This window comes from Periophthalmus magnuspinnatus, chromosome 10, assembly GCF_009829125.3.
Source record: "Periophthalmus magnuspinnatus isolate fPerMag1 chromosome 10, fPerMag1.2.pri, whole genome shotgun sequence".
In the NCBI taxonomy this organism is placed as follows: Eukaryota; Metazoa; Chordata; class Actinopteri; order Gobiiformes; family Gobiidae; genus Periophthalmus; species Periophthalmus magnuspinnatus.
Window position 1 is genome coordinate 28,082,616 of NC_047135.1, and position 27,949 is coordinate 28,110,564.

Genomic DNA, 27,949 nt, shown 5'->3' on the forward strand with positions numbered 1-27,949 from the left:
TGTATCGGCTTTTGAGTTAAATGAATTAGTCCGTGCCAATTAAACTCCACACACAGTGTGATGGCTGACAGTGTGTGATAGTGCGTTATGTCCATGTTCACTGGTGGGTGAGTCTTTCTCTTTAATTCTGCAGCATCCCCGTGTCTGTGGCCTCTTCTTAGGAGGGTGGGCCATGAGCTCAGCGTGCACATTGTAACTGTAAACTCAGTGATGCAACGACGACATGCTGCTGCAGAACGTCAACTTGGAGCGATTTCCGAGTGCCCTTCTCACTTAACTCGATTTGCTTTGATTGAATTTGGAAATGTCACGCGACGCTTCAACATGAACATGGATCCAGTGTAAAGCCTGGGAAAAGACAGTCCAAACCGGAGGACTTCTGCATAGAGGCTTTGGCGCAGCTGCACAGAATGAACCCGTGTCGCAACATGACGAGGATTGTGGATTCCAGTCATTCGTTTTCTCTTTAAACTGTGCGTATTTGGGACCGACATCAACTGTAACGTTTCAAAATGATGTCACTGATCGATCTGGACGATGACCAGCGCTGGGTACCAACCCATGTGAATGTCACCATACTCCGCGCCAGAGGACTGCGCACCAAGAGCAAGCATGGCAGCCGCTACCTGTACACTATTATTCAGGTGGGCAAGGAGAAATACACCACGGGGCTGGTGGACAAGGCCGAGGTGCCGCAGTGGCACGAGGAATGCTGCTTCGAGCTGCTGCCGGGCATCCTGGAGGACGGAGGGCGCAGCTCGTACCCTGCGGGGAGCGGGGACCTGGTGCTCACCGTAATGCACCGCGTGCTCATCGGACTGGACGTGTTTTTGGGCCAGACCATCATCCCCCTGGCTAAGATCTTTCAGGAGGGGACCTGTCCCAGAGATAGGTAGGTCATACTGGCTGTTACAGTAGGCTGCTGACATATGAGGAAAAAGTGTTGAGTCATGAGTCATGTGTGGGGTATATATTTGTTATTATACAGTAGCCTATTTGTTGTCCCCAAATGGCAACTCATGTACGTTGAACAAAATACTATAGGCCTGTCTTTTCACAAACAGCACCTTTATTAAACCTTCTCTGCCTAGGCCATTGCATATACATAAAAGAGATGAAAAGGTTTTGTAGATTAGTTTGTACACTTTTCTACTCATTTTTTCTGGGTTTGTCTGTGCAGTGACACAAATTTGACGAATGATAATAGTCCATAGCCTATACAGTTTAAATCTTTGCATTTACTAGAATGAGTCCTAACAGTATAGGCCACCAAAAATTCATAATATTTAGTTGAAAGTAAATTTAATAACATACACTTGCAACGTGCAGCCTAGACACAAAATTGCAAAAAACATGGTAAGATTTGAAAATGTTGAATTCCTGCCTCTTCCCGTCTAATGCTTTTGGTGTTATTGTAAAACTCAGCAGTGGCACAAGTGAAGTAACAACAGTCACCAGTGATATACATGGGAAACATTCACAGCTCACACAGAGGAGCTGGATAGAGTAACGCACACCTGGCTTTGATTTGGTCCTCCCTGCCTTCTCCTCTGCTTCCACTGCAGCCTTATATTAGTCCTGTCCAGCGACTGAAGTATCCACATATTGTCTACTCTGTACACTCCAGGTGTTAGAGGGTGCATCTTCAGGAATGTATGCCATTTCCTGCCTGGAGGCTCCTAAATATTTCGTTTTCAGTGTGGTTTGATTTGATTCATGTAGCAACCCCTTAGCCATTTTCACACATTATGTAACACTTGCTCACATGCCAAGTTACTGTTTTTATCTCCTCGTTTTAAAGTGATCCATCTAAAGGTGCACTGTGTAACTTTTCTGGTCAGGGTCTTCCACCTGCTTATCTCAAGATGATATTACTAAAGTATAACGACAAACTAATCAATCTTGCATTTATTAAAGCCATTACATAGTTTTTAGCAAAAAAAAATACAAAAATTGACTAAAATAAAAGCATGTTTTTTTTGTTTGTTTTTTGTTTTTTTCTCATTTTGGTTCTTACATGGAAATAGCAAAACTTGCATCCTTTCTGTGGGTGCTGGGCTTGCATCTTTACAAACCTGACTTATTTGGCCTGGATGAGTGCCTCCTCCTGCTGGTTTCCAATGAAATGCTATAATCTTCCACAGTATGGTAGAAAGCATAGCTATCTCCATGGAGGTTTTAACTTTCTTTTTCCATGGAATCACGCCGGTAATGTGCCACTTCCAGAAAGTTACTTTAAATTACAAGTGCTCACTGGGAACAGGAATGCCTTTCCACAGTTCTGACTTATGACTTATGACTACGACCGTCTTGTCTTTTGTTAGATATGTGTAATGCTATACTATATAACATTTCAGGCAAAGCAATAACATCTCCATGGAAACAAGCAGGTGACATATATCCTCCACCTGAAAAGTTACATAATGCACCTTTGACATTAAAATTTGTATGTAATAGGGTGGCTTACATATTAATAATTTATTGTGGTCCTAGGTGGTTCAAGCTACACTCCAAGGTGGGTCGCAAGGAGAAGGAGCGCGGAGAGCTGCAGGTAACCGTCCAGTTTACCCGCAACAACATGACGGCCAGTATGTTCGACTTGACCATGAAGGACAAGCCGCGCTCCGCTTTCGGCAAACTCAAAGACCGTGTGACCGGGCGGAGGAGAGGAGACCTGGAGTCTTCTTCAGCCATCGTCCCAGGTCGTTATGCCGCTCTGTCCGCATCCACGGGACAGCCCTTCGGAGAGGACATGGTGGGAGGGTTGGCACGGGAGGTGGAGGTGACGGAGGAGAAGAGGAACAAGATGAAGGATTTCTTTAAAGGCAAGCTGCGGAAGTCGTCGGATACCAGGTCGTGCTCTTCTCTGGCCTCAGATAGCAGCATATCTTCCATGGCCAGTGATAACCCTCCTCCCAGTCTGGACCTGCTTTCAGATCCCCCCAGCTCTCCCATCTACACCAGCAAAGTTAGAGTGGACCCGCTCTATGGAGAGGCAGACTTGGCAAAAAAAGGTAAAGCTCTAAATAGTTTGAACATTCCTCTTCTCATCTCATCATGTTTTTTTTTTTTGTCATATGGGAATATTATTTGTGGGTTATATTGACAAAAATATATACTTTTATGGCAAGGCCGAGGTCATATATCACAATCCCCATATATATCACCTGCAATATGATATGGCCCAGCAGTATAAGATAAAAGATGACATTTTTTGCTATCCAAATGTATTAAATGCCAAAAGTACATTTTACCCTTGTACTATGAAAGATAACACTGCAAGTTTAATTTTTAATCAGCTCTTTTTGTTTGTTTTTTAAATATTGATGATATACTCAATATTCAGATTTTCGCACATCAACAATTATGTTTTTAGCAAAGTCTTGTCTGATCTCGGAAGCTAAGTAGGGCCCAAAGCTCATTAGTACTTGGATGAGTCACAGATGGGAGCAGCATATACCTTGGGCAAGGCATTTCATACTGGTCTATGAATGAAAATACAATACAATTCCGTGTGTTTACAGCATGTTTATAATGTATCTTCATTAACGTGCCCTGTTCCCACCAAATAAAGAAATACATTTTCTCCTCCACAGTGCTCACCAGCCAGCACACCACAAAGGTCCTCACCCACAAGCGTGCTCTGAGCGATGAGGCCAGTAAGATCACTACAGCAGCAATCCCTCGCTCTGTGGAGTCTCTCAAAGGCCAGACCATGACCCAGTCCAAGTCCTCTCTGTGCATTAACGGAAGCCATGTGTACGACTCCGAGCCCTCCATTCCCAAGATGTCTGGCGCTCTCCCGTCTAAACTGGTACTTCTGGAGAAATGCGCACCTCTGTCTCGCTCCCTGCAGAATCTCACCAAAAAAAGCGACGAGAAAAGTTTATTTTCAGATGGCCGACGATGGTCTTTTGACAAAACCAAGAAGGACGAGAAGGAGGAAGATAAGGAAGGACAGTCATCGCCTCCATCTCAGAAGTCTTCGGTCTCTTCTGCCACAGCGTCTCCAGAGAAAGGTCGGAAGTTCCGGAAGACGCTATTCTCTGTGGGGCGGAGCGACTCGCTGCCCGCCAAATCCGACTCCCCCCAGGCCACGCCCACCAACGAGGGACGCCTTCGAGGTTGGTTCAGCTCCAGCGACTCCCAGAACAAGCCAAGGTGAGTCGGGGTCACCGCCTCTAAGCTCAGGTGTCCGATCAATGCTAAAAAGTCACATTGAAGCTATCTGTAAGTTTAGTCAGTGGATTGATTTTATAGATTTTTCCCATCTCACACCCATGCTGTGTCACCACCACATCCTATATGCTCCATATAAGCATTCATATAAAAATGCTTTGTGAAATTGCATCCCTGAGAGAATAGCTACCAAATGGATCAGAATGGCTTCATTGCTTTATGTTTATGCTTGGTTGTTTTGCTAATGCGCTTTGCCTTTTGGTATTTTATTTCCATGTCTATAATTTGGCCACGTTTGCGTTTGTTGAATTTTCTGTTTTTGCTGTGTGACAAAGCTGTGCCCATTTTGGTTCCTTGGCACATCATTAACTAAGAGGACTGTTGTGCCCTATTTTCCTCCACAGGCTGGAAGTTTCTCCTAAGGTAGAAAGCAGCTCAGACGTGCCCCCTCCCCTTCCTACCCGCTCCCCCGTGCCCCCTTTGCCTCCCGTGTCCCCGTTAGAAGGAACTCACGTTAACCCCTTCACCACTCCTCCCTCCTCCTCTCCCTCCACCACTCCACTCTCTCCATCCAATCCCTTCTTCCCGCACCTGCAGCGAAACCCATTTTTTGAAGATCTAATCGACACCCAAAGTCCCCCATTCACGCCCTCCTCACTGGCTGACACCTCCCCTTTTCATTATACCACTCTACCATCTCAGGCCTACGCATCCAGTTCCTATAATGAAAATGCAATCATAGCGTCCATAAAGCGTGACCGCCCCAAGCCAGTACCTAGGCAGACATCGCTTCCCGCTTTGCTCCCTAAAGCGTCCAACCCCTCTGGCCCTCGCTCCATGTCAGAGAGTGCAGAAGGATGGGAGGAATCATTCGATGTTTTTGCCTCGAGCAGACTCAGTTCTCCTAAAAGCCATTCTCAAAGTCGAACAGCATCTATCCATAAATCGGAAACTGCAAAAACAATCCACAAGGAGGACATCCAATCCATTGAACCTCCACCTTTGCCTCCAAGAAAACTACTTAAAACGGCAGTCAATGAGATCTACTCTGATGGCTGGTTGCATCGCGGTCAAGAGCTAGCCGTGCACAAAGAAGCCTACTTGCTATCGCAGACTGGTGTGGCTTGTCTTCAACGTGGAAGGGAGGTAGAAATCAAACACAATGCGCCCAGTGTCTCCAAGGAGATCCAACCACCTTGCAACAAGACTTCGAATATCCAACCCAGAACTGAAGAGAAGTTAAAGTATGCCCCATTACAAGATGATTCCGACTGCTGGGGTGGAATGCTGTTCGAAGAGGACCTGTTCGGGCGTTTGTGCACAAGGAATTATTTCCCATCTGCGTCAAATAACCATCTGTCTCTCAGAAGTGAGATATTAGCAGCGGAGAAGACGGTTTCAAAGCCGAACGGATCTACAAAGCTTCTTGGTGGTGAATTACCAGATGCCGACCTTTTGGAAATGCCGCCTTTCGTTCCAAAACTTGATGTACCTTTAATAGACTGCACTCCTCCATCAACTGAGGAAACTCTAGAATTCCCACCAAGTCCTATTGAAACATGCCTGAACAATAACATTTCATTTTCTTTAACTTTAGGCGATTTAAACATGAATAACTGTGATTTTGGTTTCATTGATTCTGATGCGTCTACACACTCTGATGTTGTTGACTGCTACAAAGGCCAAAACGGTCTAGGTAGAACTTTACAAGCAACTATTCCAGAACCTCCACAGACCAATCCAGAGGATGTGTTTCATTTGAAGGACACATACATACCTGAGATGAACTCCTCTTTTGAGATATCAACGAATACACTGTCCAATATCTCTTCGATAGGTCCAGACACTTGCCAGGACTGCCTGTGTGATTTCCAGAATGTAGAACCTAATGCAAATGTCAAAGATACAGTGACCGATACTGTTGAATGCAAAGTAGACACAACAAACAATGACCTAAAAACAACACAAGCAGCTACGGATGATAATGGAAACCTACAAGGAAAGGTAGTTAGTGCACGCTTAAGACCCAAAGGATTCTCCAATGCAAATAGTAGAAGCTGTAGTCCAATCAGCCAAATCAAACATGGAGAAGGGGAGTTTGAGCAGTTTTTGTCCCTCGTTCAAAATATCTCCCAAGAAGGACCGCTATCATACCAACCCCGTAGATCAGCCTTATGTAGTATGAAAGCTTTAGATGAAAAGATTGATAGGCTAGTGGATAACATCAAGAAAAGTGGGCAGAAATTAACAGCAGAAGCACCTCCAGAAAACAGTCTTTCAAAAAAAGATTCACTGATGAGTTTTGAGGATTTCCATGCTAAAGTCACCCCCACATCGAGAACACCTTCAAGGATTTTGTCCGAGTCGTCTCCTCCCATTCCCTCTGCACTTTCGCTGACAGCTGAGCACCAAGCTAAGCTTTGTCCCCCCTCTATCCATGGTCCCTGCTTTGACACTTCAGTCATGGGGCCCACACCTATGGGCCCCACCACCTTCACCTCCTGCACCCCTGAGCGGCCCCTGGTTGATGCACACCAATCACTTTTGCCTGAGGAGACACAGCCAGCTAGCAGCCTGCCCCATCCACAGAGCAGGTGAGCGTCATAGCACCAAGAACCACACATGCTAAAAATAACCATTTTAAGAGAATGTGTTTGCTTCACTTTGAAAGTTTGTTTGCTCCTGGCCTGGCTGGTTTGACATTTTAAGTTTGCTGTTTGCATCCAAAGTATTGGATGCTATGTGCTGCAGAGTTCTTGGCTTTTGGTTTTAAAATGATATCTTTTTGGCTTTCCTACACCTATTTTGCTATTATAAGACTATAAATGACAAATGTACATAATTATCTCATGTAAATTATGTGTGTATGCTTAGAAATTGGAAATTGAAGCCCGGTTAGCCTCAAAATGTATTGTTTTTTTCTATTATTTATTTGCAAAAGCATATTTCACTCAACAACTCATATATGTCTAAGTAAGGCATATTGTGTGTGAATATATTCAACACCTGGATAATGTAACTGCACCCACTAACATACTGACTTTGCAGAACTCACCCAGTGAAGCCATTAACCTCCAGCCAATCAGAGAAGAAGGAGGGTCGGTCAGTTCTGGAGATGCTCAAATCCACAATCAGCCCAGGGAGGGCGCCCCAACAGGCCTCAGCTGAACTTGAGAAAGCTCCGGTAATGTCAACAAAAAACAAAGATTCAAAGATTCATAGTTGTAGTTTATTTACAGAGTGGAGTTTTGTTTTAGGAATCCTGAATGACCCCCACTTGTCCACAAATAATTCATATTAAAGGAACTGTATATAGCCTGTGCTCTTACTGTTAGGAGTACTAAAGGTACTACAATCACAACTGAACCTGGGTTGCCAGTGCCTAAACCTTTTTATAGAGGACACATACATATTTTTCTCAATGTATGGACAGGCCATGCCTCATGTGAAAGCTCAGAACTTTCAGAACTCACTCACTGAACTGCAGAGGCTGCACTAGCACTGATTGAAGATTGGTGCTGGGGTTTAGGTAGTGAGGATTCAGATCAGAGAGAGTCCTCTTAGGTTTAAACCAACTGGATTTCAACACTGGATCTGAGTCATGTGAGGCTCATTCTGCTTTCTGATTAGATCATTGTACCAAGAATCAAAATACCAAATTATAACATAATCCAAATGGCCATCGTGGCCGAGGTTTTTTTTACAATAAAGAATACGTCAGTATTACAATTGTTATCAGTAAAGCCTATATTTGATTTGAACAAGTTTACTTCATTTCTGGGGACACAGTTAAGTCATGTTTATTAAATTTAAAATCAAAATATTACATACAGTCCCTTTAAAATAACTGAAGTGAAGTGATATACTACAAAGTTATATAAATAATTTTACATTGAACGGGTGGCTTCCATTTGCTCACTCAACATAATGTAGGAGTAGTAACTTTGCAAAGTATAAAAGTGTGAAAAAAGCATTGACAGGCCTTGTGTCTCCCCATTCACCTGTCCTCTCCATGTTGTTCAGGTGATGGTGGACGTGTCCCAGTACCAGGACATGACCAACATGGAGCTGATCTCTCTACTGCTGCAGCAGGAGATGGACATGCAGAAGCAGCAAGCAGCCTCAGAGCGACAGGCCTCTCAGCTCGAGAAGTGTGAAGCCGAACTGCGAAAGGTCAAAGCACAGGTCCGCGATCTGGAGGACTACATTGATAATCTGCTGCTGAGGATCATGGAGCAAACACCTACTCTGCTTCAAGTGCGCACCAGGCATAAGTGAAAATGCAAATGTGCTTTCTTAAAGATGCACTGTGTAACTTTTCTGGTGGTCTACTGCCTATGAGGGCTGAATTTTTTTGACAAACGTTGTGACTGTGATAAGATGTTTTGTTTTGTATGTTTTAATAATAGAATTTTGTTCAAAATTCACATTTCAAACACATCCAGAATTAACTGACAAACTAATACAGGAATCACATTTCAGAACATGTTTATAGAGATCTAAACAACAAGGTTATCAGTTTACTTGTCTTTGTGATTTGCTAATCGTGTCCATTCAAATTTCTGAAGAGTAACCTTGCAGCTCCGCTAACTATTTTGAATTTATTATTGCATTTAGTATTTGTCTTTTAAGATATTGTTGAGCAAAACACTTGCAATTGAATAAGTGTAAGATAAATGAGACATTTAATGCCACACTCAGAAATAACATCTCCATGGAGATTCCCTACTGAAAAAGTTACATAGTGCATCTTTTAAGTAGCACAGGCAAGGTCAAAGGTATTGGAAACTGGTGTTGCAGAAAATAAATGCAGCACGAACATGATTTCACAATTCTCAAGGTTTCCTCACTACAAATACTGCCTTTGTAAATTGGACACTATACAGTACACAGATACAGAAAATATGCATGTTGGTCACTTACAGCTAACTGCTAATTTGACAAAAAAAGGAATAACCTACTTCAATGCAAGCAGATGCATCCATTATATCTAAGCTTAGTAGAATCAGTTCATCATTAGCTGTTTACAACCTGCTGCTATGCATAAAGTAAAAGACCAGTATACATATTTTTCTGTAATTCTTCTGTTGATGTTTGGGTTGGTTGTCTGGTGGTGTTGGACTTGAGCAGTTCCTTAAAATTTAAATGGTGTGTTTATGTTTGTGCAGTGAAAAAGGCAGGGTATCTCATCGTACTCGATTAACTGAGATTAATGGGAAGCCAAAGTATTTTAGTATTATTTGCACTTTGAATTTAAGATTTTTATTCCTTCAAATGTTCTATAAATATAAAAATATAAATAAAATGTTGTTAAGTTCATTTTATAGTTATGCAAATAATGTAGCAACATAAGACTCCACTGTAGCAAATCATTTCCATGTCTCTGTTTTTCAGTTTTGTCACATATTTTCTCAGTTCCACAGCTCGAATTGCAAGGCTTGCCCTGACCGCAGTACTGTAATAAATAAAGTGCACAAGAATAACCTTGATCCCTCATAATTACAAACCACAAGCAACACAACTAATTTGAACAAAGCTGTAGTTTATGTTTCTGACCGCTAGAGGGGGGCCGTAGATCATTGTATATTTTGTGCCAATCTATGCCAATATTTCTATAAATTGTCTGTTTTATAAGACTTATTTCTATTGGGTGAATGTGAAAAGTAGTTAAGAAAACACATGAAAGCAATTGTGGAGTGTGCTTCAAATAGTTGAGGGGGAAAAAAAGATTGTAGACATAGGCTATATAAGCGTATAAAGCATTATCCCCTTCCCTGACATCCTAGGCATTTTGCAGTGGCTTTTGTACCAAAAACACTGCAGCTCCACTGTACAATCGCCTATCTAACATGTCAGACACTGCATTTGGGACTTGTGCCTGTGACCCTGCTACAATAAATGTATTCATGGGATGTTGGAGGTTGTCATTTTATTATGTGCCATATTCCGCAGCAGCCTCGCGCACATGCACCTGAGCGCAGCGCAGTCAGAGCATCACTGTGCAAACATCCTCCTCCAGGCCACACCTCTCCGCGCACATATGAATTAATGGACCAATCAACATTTATCTCGCCCAAGATCAGTCCCAACTGTTACGCAACAATAGCGACAAACCATATCGATCCTGTTTGGAGATAGTGGAGCCATGCGTTTTGCGGGGAATAACGCGGCCCAGAGGACTACACATCCCAGCTGACGCAGCGGCGCGTCGCTTCACTAGTTCCACATTGGATGTAGTTCGCTGTAGTTAACAATCCCGTCCATGATTCGGTTCATTAATAAGTAAATAGTTGGGTGTCATGGCGGAATCTGAAGTGTGTCCCTCTTTCCAGCTGGGAAGACCCCGGTACGACCAGGTAAGTGCTGTCTATCTTCTGTTAATCAAGCGAAAATGGCATTTGGACAAAAAACTGGACGGAAAAAGCAGCCGCCCTCCGCCCTGCTTGAACCGCTCTGGCTCAACTCAAAGTTCTTGATGTTCGTGTCTCTTCTTTGTGTAAATTCTCTTATGGAAAAACAACTACTTGGACACTACTTTGAAGTTGGCGGTATTTTAATCACTGTGAGTTTATGGCAGATGCGCGCGCTCTGTAGCGCATCTGATGAATCTGATCTTTTGTCTCTTTATCAGGTTATATCAGCAGCACACCTTAGACATCAGGTGCCGTCGCGGTGTTTTTTCTCGTGTCTACTGTCATTTTAATCGCTAAACTTGCTACATTTTCTTCTGCTGTTGGGCAACACCACAGGGGCTTAATGCAGAGTTAGTGCTGTCCTTCTTAAACAAAGTCCACCACTTCTGAGTCCTTTGAGCTGTATCCACACATGAATGTGAACTGGTCATGGTCAGTTTTGAAGAAGAGAGTGACCTTCACATAATAGAGATATCACATGTACAGAGGCTGCAGGCTGGACACTGTAGTTACACATTAATGCTCAGGGATGCTCTTGTGAAATATGTCTGTAGGAATCATTCACCTGCTCAAATGCATCTTTCACAGAAACATAACACTGTCAATGCTAAACATATTTTTAAATCAAATGTAGTTAACGCTTCAGGATGTAACTTTCTGAAGGTGGCAATCACTTTTATGTCATACTGTGGAATAGGAAAGGAACATGTCCATGGAAAACAAACAGGAGGAGGCCTCTTCCAGGTCAAATAAGAGTCAGGTTTGTGGGGATGCATGTTTGCACACATGTTCTTCAGTACAATTAACACAAACCAAATTGATAAAACATGTTCTTGTTTTACTCTAAGGCTTTGGCTTAAACGTTACATACCATGTCTTCACTTACACTATATAAAAGTAGAACTAATAGATTCATTTAGTTATAGTTTGCATATGACACATTGGTTAACAAAAACATAACAACAAATACTGGAGCAAAATAGCAATCTTCACCAAGTATGTGAATGGTCAATGAATATGAAGTAAAGCCTATAGGACTATTTAAATGTGCGCTAACTTGATCCTGTGTGTATATTGTGATTTGGATTCAAGCGGCAACTAACGATTATTTACGTAGTCAACTAGTCAACATTGAGACTTATTAAATAGCCCACATTAATAACCAAATAAAAGTTGAAATATGGTGACTGAAGGCTTCTAGAGAATATTTACAAATGAAATGCATTATTGATAAAAATGCAGAACTAGATTATTTTTTGAATAATTATAAAAAGGTCTTTACATATGTGTTTTGGAGATAACGATTACGATCATCAAAATACAACTATGGGTATTTTTATAGTCGGCTTGTCACGATTAGCCTGTTTTTCTACCTGTTCAGCACATACATGTTGTGTCTATTCCCTCCAAGACTTTATTTTTCCTGTATTATCTAAACATTTAGTAAATCACTGCAGTTTATTGTAAAATGTGTTCTATGTTATAACACGTTCAGTCTCCTTCATCGGTGTAGTTTAAATGGGCTGGTATTTGAATCAGCACAAATGTTGAGGTATTTGTCAATGCCTCCCCTCATTGCGCTCCCCTCTCGCCTGGCCTTGTTTTGCACTCCTTGGGGAGCTCAGACTCATGCATAATTAAAGAGGCCTCCTCACATGGATCTCACAGTCACAAAACAGCACTGCAGCACACACAGCTTGTCAGAGAGTTAGACCTCCAAGTAAGGGAGGGCGACACTGGCAAAAATGAATATCTCTAGGTTTTTTTTGGAGAAATCTCATAAGTGTAAATCTCATACCCTAAATAAATGTGTAAAAATGTGTTTTTAAATGTAGTAGTTGAGGTTTAAGTGTCGGACGAATGTGAAATGACTGTAAAATTTGTGGAAAAAAATGCAAAAATATCACATTTTACCCTTTGGCAGTTCACAACATCATTTTTCACTTTTAGCATGTTTTCAATTAATAGTATACTTGATGTTAGGGTTAAAACGAGTTAATTAATTGCAACTAACTGAATGAGATAATCATCAACTAATTTAGTAATCAAATAATTGTTTCTAGACATTACACAGACTCTAAAACATGTGTCAAGAGAACAGGTTAGTAGGAATTGTGTTGAACAAAACTACTATATTTATCTGGGTCAAATTTAGTAGATTTCATGGGCCTTTAGCAATCCAAACAAGTAATTGATTAAATGAAAGAATAATCACCAGACTAATCGATTAACAAAATAATCGTTAGTTGCATCCCTATTTGTTATTCAAATCGTGCTTAGCTTCAAAATAACATGCAGTATAATCCATATGTTAATAATCTGTCCACCTCTACAAAGGGCTTTTGTCAAAACCTAAACAACTTTGTCTTTTCAGTTGTACACCATTGACCACAGGTATATTAATCCTCAGCCTGTTTCTTTTCAATGCGTTTTTGAAAGATTTCCTGGCCATCAAAATGTAAAAGTCTCATATAAAACGTGATTGAAGCTGTTAGGTACTCCCCCATGAGTATTCCCAGCGACACTCTTGGCAGGAGCTGGATGTGGGCCTGTCCAGACTCATTGGCATGCATTGTTAGCTGCTCACACACTGAGAGGGACCGGTAAGTAGCAGAAAAAACAGACTGGGCTGCTCTATGCTCTCTGCTAAAATAAAAAAAAATAAAAAAAGATGGATTATTTTCTTATTTGTAATGATGATCAAAAGGTGTTTCGATAGTGAAGGACGATACATTGCATTAGTGATACATTGCATTATTTAATTCTGCAATAATATAAAGGATATATTTGACTATTTGACAATATAATATTATTTCCAACACTAGATAATAGCAGTTGTGTGCGCTCTTATACTCGTTCTGAAAAACCCAAAGCTGTTCATTTGCGAATCTTGTTTCAATACTAGTTTTGGTATTGACTTATATCTGGGTATCAACACATTTGACAGCTCTAGTGTGTGTAGAGCTTTATGAACAATACACTAGAGATACCTTACCTGCAAATACATTACTGACTGTAGAAACATAAGAACATGTTGGAGAAAAACAGTGGAATTGTCTGGTTTTCATATAAAATAACCAAACGTGCTATTTTTTTCATGTTTTAAGGGCTCCTTTCGCGGGCGGCTGAGACACTTCATAGACATCATCGACCCCTCTACACTATTTGTCTCTGAGGTAAAACATACACATACATACACAGGATGATAAGATAATATCCGAGGTGCTAATTTATTGTCACCTTATGTTCGTATGTTTGAATGCAGAAACAGCTACAAGCCAATCTCAAGCTTCTTAATGATTTTAAAAATGGCATCGTTCCACCAGGAGTTTCTGATGATCAGGTGAGTTAGTGTGGAACAACATGACGTGATATCTAGGCCTGTCACTATAATTACTGTATCTTACTTAATATTGATTAGTTCAATAAATGATGGATGGAACAATATTTTTGGGGCTCAGCATTTATCGTGTAGATGGTTGAATAAAAAACGTCCATGACTATAGATGGATACAAACTAACTACAAATACAATGCTCTCATTTTTCACACCAAGTACCCCAAAGAAAAGATTTGTCTTTCTAAGTGCCTAAATGTGTTATCGTGACAGGCCTTGTGTCATCAACAGAGAGTCATGTGCAGTAATCACAGCTGACGTTGTAACACTGTGAGATACTTAACAAAGTAAAGTAATAAGGTGAACATGTTGTTGTTGTTGCCCCTGCAGCTATGGGAGGCTCAGAAGATCAAGCAGGTAGGTCTTTACTCTCCATGTGAACACTGCACCTCCATACACAGCCCTGAGCTCCTGGCAGCATGAGGATGATGTCATGCTCTCTGCTGCAGGCCATCATTCATCCTGACACAGGCGAGAAGATCTTCATGCCATTCCGTATGTCAGGTATGACCACAGACGATGAAGATCTTTGACCAGGCTGTCCATTTAGTCATTGTTGATCAACTCTGAGTCCATGTTTCACTGTGCAGGTTATGTCCCATTTGGAACTCCAATAGTAAGTTCCAACCAAACTCATGCACAGATATCCATAACATGTCCATGTGAGCAGAATAGATGAAATGAGACTGTAGACTTATTTTGTGCAAAATAAGCTCTTGTTTCCTGGTTTCATCTAGGTCATAGGCCTTCTTCTGCCAAATCAGACTGTGCTGTCTACCATTATATGGCAGGTACTGTGACAAAGCTGAATTTGTACAGTCATTACATTTATATCCATCCAGAGCTTCTAATCAATGCACTTTTATTGAGTTATAAAGTGTGCTGACTGTGGATTTACATGTTTGCACATAAAATCATGTTCATAATAATTCAAAAATGTGTATCTCCTCAATACAGTGGCTGAACCAAAGTCACAACGCCTGTGTGAACTATGCAAATCGTAATGCGACAAAGGTACAAAGGCAATTCTAGTCCATAATTAATATTCTAAGTCATTCTATTGTAATAATTGCATTGTTATCCATTCTCAGCCTACGCCGATATCCAAGTTTCTCCAGGGGTACGTTGGAGCTGTTACCAGTGCCGTCTCTATAGCAGTGAGTTCACCTTAACCACTTGGCTGCATTATGAAGTAACAAAGAATGCAGGTGGGAAATATTCACAAACAAAACATGTTTTAGAGTGCATTAAGGTGTATCATCCATCACAAAAGGACTTGACGCAGTAGGTAAACATGGGGATGCAGCGATATTTATGTCCATCCACTTTATGTGCAAGATTTATCTGTTAAATCATTTTCATTCACTACCTAAATGTAATGTGTTTCATCTGGCGGGATATATTACATTCTTCATAACTTAGTTTAGAAAGTTTGATTTCATAAGGAAACCTATTAGACAGAATCAATCAGAATCAGAATCAGAAGACATTTCCATTGTCAGTGAACACAACTCAAAAAACTGGGAACTTTCTTCGGTGATAAAGTGCAACATAAAACACACTGAATAATAATAATATAAAAAAGTAGAAATACAGCTATTATAAATACAAATAATGGCATGCATAATGTTAAAAAAGATATGCTTAAAAATTGAATAGTCACAGAGGTAAATATATACAATAACATCAGAACAAGAGTGCAAACATGACTTATTAAGGTGTATTATAAAGTGTTCATGAGACCAACAGCAGTTCTTCACACACATATTCTTCATAACTTAGTTCGGAAAGTTTGATTTCATAAGGAAACCTATTAGACAGAGTGAAATAAAGTGTATTCAGGATTCCACTGTTGTTGGGCCTGTCAGTAGTTGTGAATAAAAAGTGAATACAAGTTCTGATCTGATGTAAGTTGTATTAATTGTTTTTAAAATATATGTGATAAGTATTTTTATGGATTATCACATACTTGTATACATGCATTTTTGTAAACACCCAGCCACGCTTCGAACAAAGGCGTTGAAATGATCATGAATACTTTCTATGAATATTTGCAGCTTTGTTTTCTTTTGAAGGTGGGACTAAACGTGCTGATCGAGAAGGCCCACAGACTGAACCCTGCCACTAGAATGATCATCCAGAGACTGGTGCCATTCCCGGCTGTAGGTGGGTTTCCGAAGCCCCTCATTTAAATTACAACTTATTGTTCAGCTACCTGCTTTGTAATTCATTAAAAAAAACTATTATCTTCTATGTTTGTCCTCAGCCAGTGCAAACATCTGTAACGTGGGTCTGATGAGACACAGTGAGCTGTCTGAGGGTATTGACGTCCTGGATAATAACGGCAACGTGGTGGGCTCATCCAGAATCGCTGCCCGACATGTGAGATAACCGTTTTATGCAGACTCAGCAGACTTGTTACTTAATTGCATTTAATATCCCAGTAAATTGAAATTCCCTTGTTCAAGTGAAAATGATGTGTCTTGGCACTGATTTGAAGCATGTGCGCACTGTTCTCATGTCTACCCGCAGGCGATCATGGAGACAGCCTTCACACGCGTGGTGCTGCCGATGCCCATCTTTGTCCTGCCTCCCATCATCATGTCCTACCTAGAGAGGTCTGCTGCACGGGCATTATTTCTTAATTAAAACTGACACAGAAAAAGCCATGTAGAGTCACTGGAGCGTGTCTACATGAGGAAGTGGGGATACAGATTTCAATATGTAAACTGTCTTCCTGAAAGTGAATGAGAGATTTAGTAATGAAAAACTACGGAGACAAGAAGGAGACAAAAGTGACATCTGCATCTTTAAAAAGGTCGGACTTAACTATTTCAGCTGTGATGGATGGCTTGTTTTTTGTCATACCAAATTTAGAGATGTTATTACTCAGTCTGGAATGCTCATCAGTAGAGCATTAAAAAATGATATCAAAGTGTGTTTATCATCAAAAAACATATTGAAAACATATATTCTTATTGTGACTGGGCTCTCCACAGTTTGTCTCCATGGAGATAGATCATTTAAGCGCCTGGAACATTCTAGGCAAAGTAATGAAGACAAATAGGGGGTGCAACTTTTATTTAAGTACTGATATATGCTATAAATAATAATCATACATGTATTTACTGAAATGGTTATCAAAAAATACAAATACACCACTGAAAAATAGATGCCAAGTCATGTATGTTCATAAGTTTGTCACAAAAAATTCATTCAGTTAATTGTATTTTAAGTTCATTCAGATAAATTACTGAAATAACAAACATCGGGGCAGAAAAATACAAGTACAAACTGCAAGAAAACACTTGAGCTGCACAAAAACAGTCATATCCAATAATTCGTAATATGCTCTATTTTTGTCTCAGTCCCCCACAGCACACCGCACTTCACTATCGACATCTTGACTCACCACGTGTTTCTTTGTTCTATCCAGGCTCCGATTCCTTCAGAAGAACCGACGACTGCTGCTCCCCATCCACAGTGTAGTCTGCCTGGTTACCTTTGGCCTTTCTCTGCCTGTGGCCATCAGCCTGTTCCCGCAGATGTCCCAGGTACAGCAAAGGGCAGATACAAAAAAATAAAAAAATAAAACAACTTTCAGAGCCAGATGGGTTAAGGGATCAGCTGCAGACGTTCACATTACACACAGACCACTAGACATGCACAAATTCTGCCCATAAGCCTAGGTTCACCCCTTTTACCAGATGTCATTATATCTATGGATAATTATGTCAAAAACAAGCTACAGCAGAAACACATGTAAGTGAATACAGCTATCATTCTAGTCGTTCTTTTCTTCCTTTCTTGCAGATTGAGGTGTCTCGCCTTGAGCCGGAGATTGCCATGGCAACTGATTGCAAGGTGGTGACCTACAACAAGGGTTTGTGATGGATGGTGGGTGTGTGAGAAGAAGAGAAAACAGACAGTGAGCAGCAGAAGTAGAAAGAGGCTTGGTTTTTTGGCTACAATAGACTGTTAAACACACTGTGCTGTTGCAGACCATATACAGTTAAGCCTACTCTATGTGACAACTAAGCCTGTGTCTGTAGTCATTCATACTGATGAGCTGTTATACCAGTAATATTTTAAAATAGTCTACTACTGGATTAATGTCCTCATATCAATTCATAGCCTTTTGAAGAACAGTAAATACAAAGTAGGTCAGTATTGTGTAATTTCTCCAAGTCAGCTGCTAATAGACCCTTTAAAAGTTTGTAAATAAATACATTATAAATTGCAGAATGGAGGCACCTGGAGGGAAAAGTGAACTGGGATATGATGCAGTTAAACCCATTTACAACAGTATTATTTATGTTTTTTTGTTTTTTTTTTAATATAAAGGAAATTATAACACGTGTAAGTACATTTAATGACAAAAAATGTTCGTTTTTAGGAAGTACTTGCAGAATAATTGACCCCACAAAAGTAAAAATTTCAATGTATATAATATATTACATACTCTACCACCAATTATAATGGTGAAGCTCAATATAATTTTGAGGCTAGAAAGTGCTGTTACTAATACTACAATTTGTTCTGTCCTTTATAGTACAAAAGCAAACTAACTGACATTTTGTTATTGTTATAAATACTTTAAAACATTAGCTGACGTGACATTTTTGTTATGGTCTATTTGACCTCATTTGATGTGCCATCTACAAGAACCAGAAACTTACAATGCAAGCTTGGAGCAATATGTGCCCTGTAGAAAGATGTGCAATAATAATATACATACCGGTACTTTGATTTAATGGAAAATAATGCGTTATTGTTTTTAATGAAGGGAATACTAAGGTGTTCTGTAATTTACACGTATAATGGCAATGGGAATATGAAAGCAAACTATAATAACCCTTTTCATGTGAATAGTAAACATATTTGTTTTATATTGTAGACTCTGGCCATAATTATGCTACATGTCTACTTCTCTATCAGGAAAAGGAAAATAATTGAAATACTGTAATAATAAGTAAGGCCTGATCTTAAAACCAATGTAACCCTAATGAATTAATCTACGTATACTACCTAATATGATTTATTTTGTATTTTTGTGTAATAAACTTGACAAATTTATATAGTATTTGCTAATGGAATATATAAAGCAATGAAACTATTCAATAAAGGCACCAATTGCTTTTCTGGCTTTTAACCCTGTATGGCTGAAATTTTTGTGTGGTGTGATTTGTGTATGTATGCTTTAGCTTAGTCAACAAATTAAAAGTACACTGTGTAACTTTTAGTGGGGGTCCCTTTACCTATCTGCTTGTCTCCTTGGAGATGTTATTACTTTACCCTCTAAACATCTTGCATTTATTCGATTATCCTGTAAGTGTGTTTAAAGCTGAAAATACCATATGCGTTCTGATGGTGAGCAGGGTGGCTCTCCGCAGATCTGACCTGTAACCTATAACTTAGCCCTGTGCCTTTAACTGCTTGGCTCCGTGGGTATAGATAGATTTGAGATTTAACAACATCTTCTGGAGACAAGTAAGTGGCAGACGACCCTTAACCAGAAAAGTTACACAATACACTTTTACACAAACAAAAAACATCAACAAGCAATGAATTCTGACATTACATACCCCATTGCAGCAAGCTTCAGATCTTACAGCCTTCATTATTCACAATCCCTGAAGTAGTTGTTCACATTGTGTCCGCCAGATGTCGCCGCGTTCTTTCCGAAGACATAACATTAGGGTCAGCCAGGGGTGAAAGGGAAAAGGTCGCGTCATCCAACATGGCGGCCCCCGTGGATGACATGTTTTCCCTGTGCACGGATCCCGTTAAAGTTTCTAGCGCTGTGGAAATCAGATTTATCGACCACATTAAGGTAAAGAGATGCTTATGATAGCGTACTGTAGACTCGTGGGATAAACACGTGTTAATGTCTTATACGTGAGGTTTTAAACTTGTTTGCTTCATTGGTCTGTGCGTCCTCATCCTCCGAACCGGTGATGGGACAGGTCTGCATCATCATGAGTTGAAATATTTTTGTAAAGCCAAATGGGATAAAAGTTACAGCTAGCTACACTATTAGCTACACTACAAGCTACAGAACATTTCGTTATCATCATTTTAAATAATATTTTAGTAAGTCTATTTCAATTTTGGCTGCACTATTCATCGATCACAGCTAAACCCTGTAGCCTGATGTATAAGTTTAATGTTTCCATTCTGCATTAAGCTCAATGTTCAGTAGTGAGAAGGAGTGAGTAGGAGCACTACTTCTTGAATAGTCTGGTTACCTAGCAACAGCTTCTTGTCTTGAGGTGATGCACTCTCTAGTGATGAATCATTTTATATTTACACACCTCTTTCAAGGCTTCATAGCTCGTGTAATAATAACAGTCTAAACATTGGTGAATTATCTTGATACATTTAGCCTATTTGTTATTTGATCAGCCTTTTATTGGTTTAAGCTACTTATTGCTCTTCTTGCTATTCTTAAAATCTCCCATGACTTGCTGTTTAGGGGAAAGGGCTCTTTGCCAAAAAGACTATTAAAAAGGGAGAGGCCATTTTCATCGAACGCCCTCTTGTCTCGGCCCAGTTTCTGTGGAATGCCCTCTATAAATACAAAGGTGAGTGTACTTGTGTTCATTTTAGCTATTTGGTGTATACCTTTTGGTCATTTTGCCTGAATACTTTATCTAAGGTTCTGATCTAATGTGTGTTCTCTTCTTGCATGATATTTGCAGCTTGTGAGTACTGTTTACGGGCTCTTGAGACTGCAGAACAAAATGCAAGGAGGCTCAGTGGCAACCCGGGACTCAGCCTCCCATACCCGGAGCTGTGCAAAGTGCGACCGGAGCTGCACCAGCCTTGCCCCCAATGTCAGGTGAGGCTGCTTATGACTTTATAAAGGGGATGGGTAAACCTATGGGGCCAGAAAGTGTCCTCTAAAAAATAAATCATTTCTTTTTTGTCGTCAGTGCTTTTGGTTAGTGGTTTGTATCTGTGCCATACATCAATAAGCCAGCATTTGTATTGAATGGGATTGAAAGGGAAAGGCTAATTGTAGTGTCTCATGACATCGCTGTTTTTTCTTCAGTCTGAGCTTAGCATATCAGTTAATGTATGTAGTTTTAATTACTAAAACTAGCATTGACAAACACCCTTTGCAGGTGATGTACTGCAGCAGTGAATGCCGACAGGCTGCAGCTGACCAGTATCACCGGGTTCTCTGTTTGGGGCCATCTGAGAACGATCCTGATCACCCCATCAACAAGCTCAAAGATGCATGGAGGTATGTAAAGTATTCATTTCTTTCTGAATAAACTACTGTAATGTACAATTCCTTAACCATTTTATCCTATAGGAGTATTCATTATCCTCCTGAAACCTCCAGCATTATGCTCATGGCCAAAATGGTCGCTGCTGTCAAACAGGTGAGGCTCATATTAGTACTCATGAAGTACTTGACAATGTCCACAAATATGTCATGTCAATAAAATGTTGTGTGAACTAGGCTAAAGACAAGGCCCACTGGCAGGGACTCTTCTCACACTTTTGTAGCCGGGCAGCAAATGAGGAAGAGGAGATAGCCCACAAGCTCTTAGGAGAGCAATTCAAAGTAAGTTTAGCTCTTATTAAAGTTAAAGAAGTCTGAAAGATTTTTTATATATATATATATATATATATATATATATATATATATATATATATATATATATATGAAGGACACTTTCATGTGTAATTTTTTATATTCCCTTTTTTTTTTTTTTTTTTTTTTTTTTTTTTTTACAGGGGCAGTTGGCCTTGTTACATAGTCTCTTTACATCAGCACTTTTTGATGAACATCTCAGTCGGGTGAGTGTGTTTTTCCGTTTTGTTCACAGCAAAATTCTAATTCTTGATTTGTAGATGATACCTCTGCATATAGAGGCCAGAACAAATATGTGTATTTTCATTTTTAGAAATGACTAACAATTTATATTTAAAATCATTTTTCTTTTATATATAGCATTTTATATAGAGCTGACTGCATGACATGTCATTGCCCTGCATCTGTGAAATCCTGTTACATTTACAGTCTATGGAGAAATTATCAACATGCTGATGTAAAAGAAACATCAATGTTCTGAAATTTGAGCAGCTCAAGTTAGGCCTCAGTAGGATTTGACCTCTAACCTCAGAATTGAAAGGGCTGGATGGAATTACTCTTAATGCCACATGGATCAATACGACATTTCTCTATTACAGTGGTTTATCCCTGAAGGTTTCCGTTCGTTGTTTGCTCTGGTGGGGACCAACGGGCAAGGCATTGGCACTAGGTAAGAAAACTATTACAGATTTGACCTTGTTATCACAACTACACCTGTTACCAACTCACTTTTTTCTTTTTAGTTCATTGAGTCAGTGGGTTCATGCCTGTGATGCACTGGAGCTTCCTGGCCAGCAGAGGGAGCAGTTGGACTCCTTTATCGACCGGCTGTACAAGGACATAGAGAAAGGTCACACTTTTATCTCTGTTGTGCAGTAGTGTTATGAATTAAAGCCTTTTGTTACCACAGGGACCGTAGTGAGACTTGTCATGGAGTGTTATTATAGTTGTGGCTTTGCTTACCATAATGCTGTCGCTCATTGTGTCAGAGGTCTAACATTTGCATAATACTTCCTTCTATTTGCTCCTATAGAGACTGGAGACTTTTTGAACTGTGAGGGTTCAGGACTCTTTATACTCCAAAGCACATGTAAGTATACAAATAAACTCGCTGTCTTTTTATTTATTTACTACTAATAGGGTGTGTTCACATCACAACATTGTAGAATTCCATTAGTTCAAAATTTAAGGTGGAGGACAGGTCAGAATTCTATGGTGGCATTTGATGTTTTGCTGTCAGATTGCAATTTTGTTATTTATCGTTAATATCTCTTTAATGTATCGGTAATTACCAGGCCTATTTACACGAAAGAAAAAAAACAACACAAAGTTTGACATCTTCCTTGTCAGCATAAATAGATTAAAGTGAAATTGTTTTTGTCACATTAGCTTCAGAAGAAAGTGGTGCTATTATTCAACAACAAAGAGGTGATTATTGTGCTGTCAGTTGAAAAGACTTGAAGACATGAGATTAATATGGCAAGTTTGTGGAGCCAATCAAATAACGATGAGGCCCAACATTTGTTTGGATAGTTCTTGCGAAAAACCTCAATCTGAGTTGTACCCCTCAACTCAACCTATTGATATTAATTAGCTACTGTAATTTGTTTGTAGGTAACCACAGCTGCATACCCAACGCCGAGGCTTCATTCCCAGATAACAACTTCCGTCTTCACCTCACTGCCCTCTGTGACATCAGCCCCGGAGAGGTCAGCGGATATGTCTGGGTTGGGGGACGATAAATTCAGGCTAAAGAACCCAACAGTCAAACCCCCCCCCCCCTCCCTCCCCCTCTGTGCTGTGTGCACTCCCTTGTCGCATAGCGTTACAGGGCTGAGACTGAGGCTTGGAGTGGGTTTGTGGAGCCGTCACAAAGATTGAGAAGCCTTGCATCTGCATGGCACAGTAATGTCATGGCAGCCACAGCCACGCTTACATTTGAATTCTGGAAATGACAGGAGAGCTTTATGTATGATTTCACCAGAAGAACCAGGGGCTGCTCAAGGGGGTAACAAAAACTGGTCCTTTATGGATCTTTTCAACTGATACTGAGATTTATCTTGCTGCTGTGGTTGATGACTAATATTTTAATTATTAGGTGATACACTTTGAAATCCTTACCAAGGCCCACAAATTAATCATTTGTTGCATGATTATACAACAGCAAATGTACAGCCTTTATCTTTAGCCTAATTGCACTTTCCGTTTTTACTCATGAGAAATCTGATGTACTGAAGAGGACAGTCGGGGAATGACACATGGGTACACAGATAATGGAAAAGATTAGAAAGTAGTCTTAAATATTAAATCTCTTGTAATACACTTACAATAACAGATCAAAAATGATAACATTCTTCATATTAATGTTGCATTTTCAGGAGATCTGCATCAGTTATCTGGACTGCTGTCAGCGAGACCGAAGCCGCCATAGCAGACACAAAATTCTAAGGTAAGGTATTCTAAGCTATTAAATGTCATTACCTGAACAACCTGAACTTGAAAATGGATCACCACTTTTACAAGGTGACCAATCTTGTGTATGTGAAAGGAAATTGTAGCTTTTTATTGAGCAACACCTATCTGGTCCTCGGTAGAATAGCACCTGCGGTAAATATTCATCATAGTTTTAAATAATGTATAGTAAAATCTTAAATGCAATCATGTTAACAATGTGGTCCATTGTTGCCACTATTAAAAGCACAAAGGCACAACTTAAGTACCCCTTTTGTTTTGCAGGGAAAACTACCTGTTTGTGTGCGCGTGTCCAAAATGTGTGTCCCAGATGGAGGAGCTGGACGTGACATCAGAGGAGGAAGATGAAGAGGAAGGCGAGGCAGAAGGTGAAACGGAGGGGGACGAGATGGAAGACGAGATGACAGATGTCTGATCAAAGACTGCTCCAGTTTGTTCTCATTCACTGTTCAGCGGCCACACAAACACTCATGAGGCTCTGTACAAATAGCCCTTATCCCCAGAACTGTTCACACAACGACATGGCAACAAGACCAACTTATAAAATTGGAATAATGTTCCTGGGTTATTGAAGTTATGTGATGATTATGTTTTTATTTGTCTACTGTGGCACTCTAAATTCACTTATTATAAAAAAGATTGCTATACACATTAACAAAGCATAGCAATGAAATAATAGTGCCATTAAATCTCACAGACGAACCACCAGATCCAATTGCATTAGTCCCTCTAACTAATCATTTATCTGCATCTGTGATCTGATTTAGAGCCTCCCCATGGGCCAAAAACATTGGATTTGTGAACTTTACTGCCCCTGGGGGTAACATCTTTCATTATCCCTATTGTACTAGTATTGCAAGTTACAACCAGCTGTCAGCTATTATAGGCGATGATGGCCCTTCTCCAAAGGAAATCTATATTAATAGTTTTTAGCCCCTTTCATTTCATTATAAAGGAACACTATATATGTACATGCCTATATTTTATGACATTGAGCTTCAATAGCAGATTATTTAAATCTCCTGTAAGCCAAGGCAGCTCACTGTGTCCTGAAATCTAGTGCTCAGAGACATGTCTCATCTCTTGTAACAACGCATAGTGATTAAGCAGGTAATTTGTTCTCAGTTTATGCTCCACTCTTTAAAAAGTTTGATACACAGCTATGCATACTTTAGTGAGCAGCACTTTGTTTATACTCTGTTGTAATTACAGGGTTGTCATCTCAGAGGCTTAGAGCCACTATAATATAGGACGCTTTCCACTATGATCTATTGGATTACGTTAAACCTTACTTAGTGTGTTATGGAGACCTTGAGTTGAAAATTGCATTGTCCATAACACTTTCCTTTATGGAGGACAGTATATCAACTCCACTTGACTGGAACGGCTGTGTTGCACACAAATATCACAACAATGGCTGTGTTTACATTCACACCAAGAATCTGACCATTTTCTCATTTCTGGAGTTCTCAGATTATTGAAATACCATGTAAATGGTTGCATCTGATGTGAGTAATCTGGTCTCCTCCTGATTGTTCAGACTTGTGCAAATTTTGACAAGGAAACCTATGCAAAAAAAGAGCAAAGTAATCTCGCAAAGACAAAAAATGACCAAGAAAATATGAAGTATTAAGAGTTCATTGTACTCCATCAAAAGCACCTAGTGACATGTTTCTGTTGATTATCAGATTTCTGTTGTGTATGTAAACACACACCAAAAACAGATTTGTTGGGTTATCTAATTATTCCAGTTATCTGGTTTGTACTGGCTATGTAGATGTTCCCAGTGACTGCAGTTACAAATCCTAATATTGTATTGGAAATATTGAATTGTTCATGGAACTCGAGGCATGCGGTGATGTGACATGAGAACTTTGTAAGCCATAACAAGTCTAAATATAACAGAAGCAAATCTGTGGTTGTGCTTGTCTTTTCTGTTCTGACATAAATTTAGAAATGAGGTGCTGGGTATCTGGTTTGCAGCTATTCAAACAGCGCTCGTGAAATATTTGTTCTACTGTAGAATATTAACCAAAAATCTAACTGTGTTTTCGAAACGTTTTAGATATTCACACACCATTGCTGCTTTACAGCCCCTGCTCCACTCAGCTGTTTTGCTCGAAGTCCCATTAATGATACGCTTTTAACTTATTAAAAAGAATGACTCACTTGATGTAGCGCTAAATCAATTCTCAACAAACACAAAACCATAACAAAGACTTATTATTTCAACCTTTGATTTGCTCCCTTAACCATTTTTCCCTCTCACCAATTATTATTGCAGTACACAGTATCTGAACCTCAATTGGACAATTATTTGTACTGCAAAAATGCATTGGAAACACAATTAGAGCATTAAAATGACTAAAATGGGCATTTATGAACCAAACCTTCTTAGTTTAGACCTTTTACAAACTTGCTCTGAGATGTATGGGATTCTTATTAGTACTGGTTAAACAGTTCTTTTTTTTTTTTCTCAAATGTTATTGAGTTATAATGTGAACTTTAAACAGAATCTTGTTGTGACACATTAATTGCAAATCAAATCAGGTCAAGGGCTATGTGAGTACCTTCCACCTAATTCACAATAATGAGTTTCTAAGTACTTTTCACAACTCTGAGACCAGACCGGAGTCTTGCCATCACTGTAAAGCTAACCGCAACTAGCATGCTAACTCGAACTTCTTGATTATTGAATAATCAAATGCTTTCTAATTAGATGCAGACATCAAGAGCTGTTTATACTATATATTTGTACTGGGGAAAGAAATTGCTCAAATACATGGGGGGGAAGCTGTTATGGAGCCTTTAATGTTTTTTACACAATGCTCCCCAGTTGCTTGAACTTTCTGCAGTTCACACATACCTTTTTAACCTTGTATGCGTATTCATTTCATATCATCGCAGTAAAATGCTGATCCGTTCAGAATGCATATAAGTGTGGAGCTAAAAGAACACATTATGTACATGAAAGGATAGACACCTGGGACCTGGTGCTGCAGCCCTAACCTCAGTCCTGAGTGAGAGTCCCACACGTCTCTCTAAAGCCAGAAATGCTAGTAGAAAGTGTTGAATTGAAGATCAGGGACTTTGGGGGCAGTTCTGAAGGGGGGGTACAGTTCAGGCAGCGGGTCGCCACATCATATGCCACGACTGTTTCAAGTGGGGGGCGCAAAAGGAGGGTCAAAGAGCCCAGCTGCCCACAGAGGAGAGGAGGGGGCAGAGAGCATTGTGTGGGTGAGGTGATGGGTAAGAAATTTAAAAAAAGTCATTTGTTTTTCAATATTATAAAAGAGATTTGTATCATTGTTGTAGTTTCATTTTCAGATTTAGTTTAGATGTAATTTTCTGTTTTCTCCAGATTTGACTCTTTGGATCCAGCCCGTAGCAAAAGTCTGGGACGTGTGTGTCTCTGTCTGTATATGGTTTGATGTATGCATTGGTCTGTAAACAATATTAGGGAATAACACTTAAAATCATCATAATATCGGAAATATGAAACATGGAATTTGCTGCCATAATTAGTTTATAGTTTATAGTGTTTTTTTTAAATATGCCTTTTATATTCATGTTCATTGATTTATTGATTCATTTTATGTCAAGCAACTGATCTAAACTATGAAGGGCTTGATCGATGACTTAAACACAAGCTAATGCTGGAAGATTTTTATTTTCTCTGCCTACACATTTGGCCTCACTAACCACTTGAGTTTTATACACAGTCCTAACCTTGATAAATTCTGCCTACGCAAAACACTTTTTTGTTACTTTTGATCCCAGACAGTCCAGACAGAATACGAATTTGAACACGTCCGCTGCATACTGTCTGCATCAAATTAGATTTTACTGTCTGATAATCAGGAAGTGTGCTTGAGCATGCTAG

General features: G+C 39.8%; 3 protein-coding genes across 4 annotated transcripts; all 3 read left to right on the forward strand.

Moving 5' to 3' along the window:
- Positions 1-203: 203 nt before the first annotated feature.
- Positions 204-9,690, forward strand: LOC117377925 (rab11 family-interacting protein 5). 2 transcript variants are annotated; one of them, XM_033974448.2, is made up of 6 exons: positions 210-892; positions 2,494-3,014; positions 3,597-4,161; positions 4,584-6,773; positions 7,228-7,363; positions 8,203-9,690. In XM_033974448.2, exons 1-6 carry the CDS (start codon positions 513-515, stop codon positions 8,455-8,457), a joined length of 4,047 nt encoding a protein of 1,348 aa, XP_033830339.1. In that variant the 5' UTR covers positions 210-512; the 3' UTR covers positions 8,458-9,690. The 2 variants fall into 2 exon arrangements, with proteins under 2 accessions (XP_033830341.1, XP_033830339.1); XM_033974450.2 differs by lacking the exon at positions 4,584-6,773 and having other exon boundaries at positions 204-892.
- Positions 9,691-10,222: 532 nt separating this feature from the next.
- sfxn5b (sideroflexin 5b) lies at positions 10,223-19,143 on the forward strand. Its single transcript, XM_033974451.2, has 14 exons — positions 10,223-10,535; positions 13,700-13,768; positions 13,858-13,935; positions 14,319-14,345; positions 14,438-14,492; positions 14,579-14,604; positions 14,726-14,779; positions 14,946-15,002; positions 15,080-15,145; positions 16,064-16,154; positions 16,255-16,370; positions 16,521-16,606; positions 17,425-17,542; positions 17,802-19,143. The coding sequence occupies exons 1-14, from the start codon at positions 10,479-10,481 to the stop codon at positions 17,877-17,879; spliced, it is 978 nt and encodes a 325-aa protein (XP_033830342.1). The 5' UTR covers positions 10,223-10,478; the 3' UTR covers positions 17,880-19,143.
- A 556-nt stretch (positions 19,144-19,699) lies between these two features.
- On the forward strand, positions 19,700-25,446 carry smyd5 (SMYD family member 5). The gene is made up of 13 exons (XM_033974363.2): positions 19,700-19,821; positions 20,464-20,572; positions 20,690-20,829; positions 21,116-21,237; positions 21,310-21,379; positions 21,460-21,564; positions 21,738-21,800; positions 22,194-22,264; positions 22,338-22,444; positions 22,628-22,684; positions 23,209-23,303; positions 23,973-24,043; positions 24,331-25,446. Exons 1-13 carry the CDS (start codon positions 19,729-19,731, stop codon positions 24,479-24,481), a joined length of 1,254 nt encoding a protein of 417 aa, XP_033830254.1. The 5' UTR covers positions 19,700-19,728; the 3' UTR covers positions 24,482-25,446.
- The last annotated feature ends 2,503 nt before the right edge of the window (positions 25,447-27,949 follow it).

What these genes read in the sequence shown, in the direction of transcription:
- LOC117377925 (XM_033974448.2), top strand. Translation starts at nt 513, where the DNA reads ATGATGTCACTGATCGATCTGGACGATGACCAGCGCTGGGTACCAACC. An exon ending in GGGACCTGTCCCAGAGATAG is followed by an intron (nt 893 to 2,493) that starts GTAGGTCATACT and finishes TTGTGGTCCTAG; the next exon opens with GTGGTTCAAGCTACACTCCA. An exon ending in GACTCCCAGAACAAGCCAAG is followed by an intron (nt 4,162 to 4,583) that starts GTGAGTCGGGGT and finishes TTTCCTCCACAG; the next exon opens with GCTGGAAGTTTCTCCTAAGG.
- sfxn5b (XM_033974451.2), top strand. Translation starts at nt 10,479, where the DNA reads ATGGCGGAATCTGAAGTGTGTCCCTCTTTCCAGCTGGGAAGACCCCGG. An exon ending in CTACACTATTTGTCTCTGAG is followed by an intron (nt 13,769 to 13,857) that starts GTAAAACATACA and finishes GTTTGAATGCAG; the next exon opens with AAACAGCTACAAGCCAATCT. An exon ending in GGTGCCATTCCCGGCTGTAG is followed by an intron (nt 16,155 to 16,254) that starts GTGGGTTTCCGA and finishes GTTTGTCCTCAG; the next exon opens with CCAGTGCAAACATCTGTAAC.
- smyd5 (XM_033974363.2), top strand. Translation starts at nt 19,729, where the DNA reads ATGGCGGCCCCCGTGGATGACATGTTTTCCCTGTGCACGGATCCCGTT. An exon ending in TGGTCGCTGCTGTCAAACAG is followed by an intron (nt 21,380 to 21,459) that starts GTGAGGCTCATA and finishes TGTGTGAACTAG; the next exon opens with GCTAAAGACAAGGCCCACTG. An exon ending in TCTTAGGAGAGCAATTCAAA is followed by an intron (nt 21,565 to 21,737) that starts GTAAGTTTAGCT and finishes TTTTTTTTACAG; the next exon opens with GGGCAGTTGGCCTTGTTACA.